The 6900-nt window shown below is 38.1% G+C and overlaps 1 protein-coding gene across 1 annotated transcript in view; it reads right to left on the reverse strand.

The window, feature by feature from the left end:
• The window catches only part of cntn2 (contactin 2), a 33006-nt gene that overhangs the window by 7372 nt on the left and 18734 nt on the right, over positions 1 to 6900 (reverse strand). Inside the window, exons 10-15 of the mRNA XM_016443579.1 lie at positions 6155 to 6284; positions 5793 to 5943; positions 5530 to 5657; positions 4923 to 5098; positions 3898 to 4018; positions 3365 to 3523 (exon numbers count right to left, since the gene is read on the reverse strand). Coding sequence (XP_016299065.1) covers positions 3365 to 3523; positions 3898 to 4018; positions 4923 to 5098; positions 5530 to 5657; positions 5793 to 5943; positions 6155 to 6284 — 865 coding nt within the window. The remainder of the gene's footprint in view (positions 1 to 3364; positions 3524 to 3897; positions 4019 to 4922; positions 5099 to 5529; positions 5658 to 5792; positions 5944 to 6154; positions 6285 to 6900) is intronic.

The following is a 6900-nucleotide window of genomic DNA, read 5'->3' on the forward strand; positions in this document are numbered from 1 at the left end:
AAAATATATATATATATATATATATATATATATATATATATATATACTTGTATTATATTCAGTGCCCTACATAAGTATTGGAACAGTAAAGACAAAATTTCTCTGTTTGCTGTGGAGTCAAGAAATCTGTAAATATGATTAAAAGATGAATATGAGACAAAATTACAAATTGTCACATTTTATCATTGGGTGTTTCAACACATACATGTTTTACCAACTAAGAAGATCAGCACTTTTAGAGTTTCATCCCCCTATCTGATGTGAGCATAAGTATTGGAACAGTTGCCTCTCAGGTCTTTCTAAGTGATCAACTGTGTCCTGTTGCATTAATTCTTCAGATATTAAAAGCAGGGAATGTGTCGTATCAGTTATATCCATTACTTCTGTATTCTGAGTCTTGCATTCGATGACGACACACACAAACCAGAATGAAGACGAGGGAGCTGACTTTGACAGAAAAACAAGCAATTTGGATGCTAAAATAAAAGAGGAAGTCAATTAAAAACAAAGGGCATAGAGAAATCAAGAGTTTGGAAACCACCGGCGACATCAGCAACCAGCAACGACCTGATCGGCAGAGAAAAACAGCAGTAGTTGATGACAGACAAATCATAAAAGCTGTGAAAAAGAACCCTAAAATACATGTCTGTAAAATCACCAACAACCTTTAGAAACCTGGGGTGATGCTCTGACAATCTACAGGAGACTTAGATAGAATTACAGAGGCTACACAGCAAGATGCAAACCTCTGACAAGCACCAAAAACAGAAAGGCAAGATTAGAGTTTGCAAAAGCCAGTAGAGTTTTGGAAAAGAGTTTTATGGACAGATGAGACAAAGATTAACCTTTATCTAAGTGATGGGAAAGCAAAAGTGTGGAGAAAAAAAGGGAACTGCAAATGATCTTAAGCATACATCCTCATCTGTAAAGCATGGTGGAGGTGGTGTCATGGCTCATGGCATGTGTCCCAATACTTATGCTCACATCAGGTAGTGGGGATGAACTCTAAAAGTGCTGGTAAAAGGTAAAACATTTGAAACAGCTAATAATAAAATGTGACATTCTGCAGTTTTGTCTTATATTCATCTTTTGATCATATTTGCAAATGTCTTGACGCCACAGCAAAAAGAGCAATTTTGTCTTTACTGTTCCAATACTTATGGAGGGCACTGTATATATATATATATATATATATATATATATACTTGTTTATACTATATTTTTTGTTTTCCTGCTTCAGATCAAAGCCTTCAGATCATTGTCACAATCATCCTGTAAGCATCTTGTGTAAATGGTGTCTGCTTTCAGAGGGAAGGCAGGCGTGTGAAGTCCACAGGAGATGAGGTGGAGCGAGAGAGCTCCCCTCAGCCGGTTAAGAGAAGAGGAAGGATAGGAGAAAGAGAGGAAAACTCTGTTTTCTACGCCAGACCTGTGAGAGTCCGCAGACACCCTCCCACAAACAGACCCCCTCCTAGAGCCGCAATAGGTGAATGCTGAATAAATAAAAAATAGTATCTCATACTGTGTCTAAAATGTAACCTTTTATTTAACTGTGTGATATTGTTTGTGTTAGATGAGCCCAGTGTGTTTAAGGCCTCTGAGAGCAGGATGAGAGAGGAGGTTCGAGGTGCTGAGGAGGTCGCAGAGGATGAAAACACAGCTGTAGAGCGTCACATTGACCAGGTACACCTCTCATCTTCTTTTGTCTCATCTCATCTCGTCTACTATAAAAATGTTTATAATTTCAGAGAGAAGCAGAAGTTGTGGAGGATGAGGATCTTCTTGAAAGTAACCAGTTTGATACAGCCAACATAAATCATGTGAGTGTGTGAAATACACATATATGTAATGATGACTTGATCATGAAATAATTGTTTGTTGTATTAAAGAGAAATTCAGCTGAACTACACAGGCCATCAACTGATCTCTCCAGTGAGAGCAGAGAGAAAGAGTTCGTAGTGTCTGAGAGGGAGACATGGGACGACACGTCAGCTCCACAGAGAGAAGCACAGCAGGGATACACGTCCAGCAAAGAGTCTCAGCATGATATAAACAAACATGATGCTGTAAGACGCAGTGCATTGAGCATTGACCTTATTTTTTTTTTTGCATTTTTATGTCTTATTTGTGTTTCACTTAGGCTTCACTATATATATATATATATATATATATATATATATATATATATTGTAGATATAGTTGTAATAATTATAAATATATTGTAAATTCTTAAACATTATTAAATGAAAAAATACATATTATACTTAAGAAATGACATTTATTATAATATATTATTAACAATCAAAAATATTCCAATATATAAAAAGCTCATGCTAAGAATGCAAGATTGCAAAGTCGATAAACAATGTGGGAAGACTGATGTAAATGTTTAATTTACAATGATTTATGCAAATGGGGGACTGTGAACAATTCAGGGTTATGAAAAAAGTTCAAAAACCTTAGAGAAACCCGCTGTAATAAAAAAACACTTTTCATTATAAGCATATTTGTAATAATATTTATGCAAAAATGTCAATTCTACTATTATTATGCAGCAAGTTGTGTTTGCATGACACCAAAATGGCCCATGACCTCACCTGTCCTCATCCTCTTCCAGTCGTGAGTCTGTGAGGATCGGCCCAGGATGACATACTTGCCAATGGGACTGTGATTATCATATCCACGACTCCATCTCAGCTCAACTGATGTGTCATTGACACTAGTCATCAATAAACCTCCAGGAGGTCCTGGTGGTCCTGTAAAGGAAGAAACATTTAGCTTTACCAGAGAATAAACTTTTTTTTTTTTTTTTTCATATTTATATTCATGCACACACAGCAAACAAATATGTTATTAAAGTGGTTTAGTTGGGTCTGCTTTCTTTACAAAATCTGTACCAAACAGGCATATGGGAACCAAACCCCAAGGATACAGATCTGCTAAAGTTATATTTCACGACTCTACATTTCATGCATTCTCACAGGTGTCCCAATACTTATGCTCACATCAGGTAGTGGGGATGAACTCTAAAAGTGCTGGTAAAACATGTATGTGTTGAAACAGCTAATAATAAAATGTGACATTCTGTAGTTTTGTCCCATATTCATCTTTTAATCATATTTGCAAATGTCTTGACTCCACAGCCAACAGAGCAATTTTGTCTTTATTGTTCCAATACTTATGGAGGAGACTGTATATTAGTGCTGTCAAACGATTAATCGCAATTAATCGCATCCAAAATAAAATAAAAAAACACTTTTCATTATAAGCATATTTGTAATAATATTTATGCAAAAATGTCAATTCTACTATTATTATGCAGCAAGTTGTGTTTGCATGACACCAAAATGGCCCATGACCTCACCTGTCCTCATCCTCTTCCAGTCGTGAGTCTGTGAGGATCGGCCCAGGATGACATACTTGCCAATGGGACTGTGATTATCATATCCACGACTCCATCTCAGCTCAACTGATGTGTCATTGACACTAGTCATCAATAAACCTCCAGGAGGTCCTGGTGGTCCTGTAAAGGAAGAAACATTTAGCTTTACCAGAGAATAAACTTTTTTTTTTTTTTTTTCATATTTATATTCATGCACACACAGCAAACAAATATGTTATTAAAGTGGTTTAGTTGGGTCTGCTTTCTTTACAAAATCTGTACCAAACAGGCATATGGGAACCAAACCCCAAGGATACAGATCTGCTAAAGTTATATTTCACGACTCTACATTTCATGCATTCTCACAGGGCTGAGAGCTGAGAGTTGTCTGGGCAAAAATTATCAAGCTGAGATAAAACACAAGAGCAGGGCTGTGGAACAGCCACAGGCTACAGGCTGGTGAACTGAGCTTTAATAAGGTCTCTATCACTGCTTGGCCAGCTGGAAGCCCTCACCCCTCACAACCAGCTTGGCTGAGGCCACAGCACTGTCCACCACCGTCTGGGCCGTGCAGGTGTATGTGCCAGCGTGACTGAGCTGTCCGTTCACTATCAACAGGTCACCAATTGTCTCTTTCTATATAAAATGACAGTGAAAAGAAAAGTAAACTGTGTTAGGAAGAAGTATTAGCCCACTTCAACTTCATAGGAGCATTATCATGGTTTTTATTACATGCTTAATCTGGAGAGGTTTCGAATTTGGGATTTTAAAATTGACTATATATAATATGTCTAAAAGGCATTTACTTTGAAGTGAATCCTATTAAAGCTAATCTCTGAGTGTGTGAGGAGCCTGCTGCTATTGGAATACAAATTTTAAATATTAAGAACATAACTAGATTTACACATTTTATTAAAGTGTAAGTGGTATTTGCTCGGGTGTTGTGGGTGGTTGTCAGGGATCCTCTATGCTCTAAGTTGTTCTTAGAATGTTGCTATGCTGTTGCAATGGCACAGCAAAGTGTCAAATCGCTATGACCTTCCCTAAATATAGCTTGGGTCCTTGCAATGCCGGTTTATGGGATTTTTTGTTGTTTTATCATCTGCCAGGCAAAAATCCTGAGTCTAATTGCTTAGAAAAGTCATGACACATCTCTTAACAAGCAGTATTATGAATAAATCAGCGCCTTGCAGTACAAAATCAAACTAAAATACACTACAGTCAAAACGTTTTTATAAAAAGATATATCAAATAAATGCTGTTCTTTTGAACTTTCTATTCATCAAAAATAAAATAAAAATTTCCATGACAATAATAAAAAAATACATTTTAAAATGTATTACAATAGAAAACAATTATTTTAAATTGTAATAATACTTCACAATATTACTGTTTTTACTGTATTTTTTTATCAAATTAACACAGCCTTGGTGAGCATAAGATACTTAAAAAAAAACATTTTTAAAAAATCTTACTTAAGAGTTACTTAAGAGTTAATGTACAGAAGTTCACAGTTTTTAAACACACGTCAAGTGCTCACCCCCTCCAAACGCCGATAGTGTCCATTTGGTTCCTCTAGGTCCAGCAGAACTCCACTGAGGGACCAGGTGAAGGTGAGATCCATAGTAGGGTCATGTGACGCATGGCACTGCAGAGTGGCATTTTCACCCTGATTGATGTCAGCATTAGAGGGTGCTAATGTGATTTTTGTGGCATCTGTTTGAGAGAACAGAGTGAAAAACATAACTTTATACACTGAAAGCATCTGCGCCCACATTAGTATTTTAAAGATTTACATGCAGATCAATAAGACAAAAACACACTCAGGCTTGAAATCAAGACATAACATAAGATATGTGCACAATGAACATGCAGATAGAGAGCTGATAAAGGAGCTTACATCCAAAGCAAACTAAGCTAAAAAGTCTATAGGTGTGTCGAGAAAAGTCCAGATTTTGCTTAACCGTTAATGACATTTCCCGATAAAGAAACACTGTTTATGGGTTTTACGTGATCTTACACTTTTCAAGTGTAATCTGTGTAAAAAAAACTATGCATATAAACTCTCACTGCTGCAGCAATATTTAGTGTCAAACAGATAACCTGAGACCTTTAAAGTAGATAAACAAAAATGTTGGTTTTGTTACCTCTGACAGACAGGTGTGCCGTGCTGTTGGCTTTGCCAAGGTAGTTTTCTGCAAAGCAGGTGTACTTTCCCTCATCGGCCCGACTGATATTGTAGATCCACAGAACCCCATCTGGAGTGACTGTTATCCTGGAGAAAATTCATCTTTTTGAGACCACTGTACTCAAAGCATCTACAAACAGCTCACAAGGCCATTTTTCTGTCAGTAATAATATATACAAATTTTAAAGCATTTAGGAGGTCTTTGAAACATTACTGGATTACCTGGTACTATTGGTCAGTAGCTCTGTGCCACGGCTCCAGAAGAGAGTGGGTTTAGGAGCCGCCCGAGGTTTACACTCCATTTTCACCAGTCCACCACGGGCAGCAGGAACCAGCTTCCGCACTGGATTTAACCTGAAGTCTGGAGCCTGGACTAAAATAGGGCGACAGGACGGGGAGGAAGGGAGATGGGGAACCATACAGAGAGGATTTAAACACAGATCATACTATAATTGGGGTTCAGGCATGACTGGGTGAGCAGAAGGGGATTTGAAGTGCATTAAGGTAGATAACAAGAGAAACATGTCAAAGTTTATGCAGTTGTATTCTGATTTGCTTTCAGTTTGAGATTAGTTTGTGCTCACCTTGAACTCTGAGCTCAGCGTTTGAGTAAACGGTGCCGTGTTTGTTTTCGGCTACACACTGATACATCCCGGAATCATCCAAGGCGAGATTACTGATCCTCAGTCGCCCGTTATTCACTTCCACACGGTCCTGCACACAGGTAATTGTAAGAGACATGATGCACATGCACATTAATGCCAGCAGAGGTCCACACAACATTTCTCTTGTCAATCTACCTGCAGCTGAAAAAATAATGAGCAGGTTATTCACTGTCACATCTCACTGCCTCTTAGACATGAAGAGCTTTCTAAAAATGATTTAGCATATATCAGTCTGAGTCTTGACAGCTAGAGGTCCTGTTCATTTCTGATAACACACACATTGTCAGATGACAATCCAGCTACAGTTAAGTGTGTGTGCGCACATATATGGCTGACCTGTGTGGTGAGGGGCTGTCCGTTACGGAGCCAGCGAATGGTGGGTCTTGGTTTGCACGCAGCAGCACAGCTCCACTGCAGCTCCGAACTGATTTCCACCTCAGAGTCACTCATGACCTGAAGCCACTCAGGCTGGGCTGGGAAGCGAGAACACATACAAACCAGCAGATTTTTACTTCTCTCCCTAATAAGTGGATTGATGTGTAATTATTTATTAGCAGCTCAGTCTGTGTCCTCCGCTATATTTTCAGATATGCTCGTATCAAACTACTGTATATCAATATAACGGTATTGCCTCATATCGAATCGCTTATAAAGAAAATATCGAT

The sequence above is a fragment of the Sinocyclocheilus anshuiensis genome, unplaced genomic scaffold (genome assembly GCF_001515605.1).
Source record: "Sinocyclocheilus anshuiensis isolate Anshui unplaced genomic scaffold, SAMN03320099.WGS_v1.1 scaffold51, whole genome shotgun sequence".
Classification (NCBI taxonomy): domain Eukaryota; kingdom Metazoa; phylum Chordata; class Actinopteri; order Cypriniformes; family Cyprinidae; genus Sinocyclocheilus; species Sinocyclocheilus anshuiensis.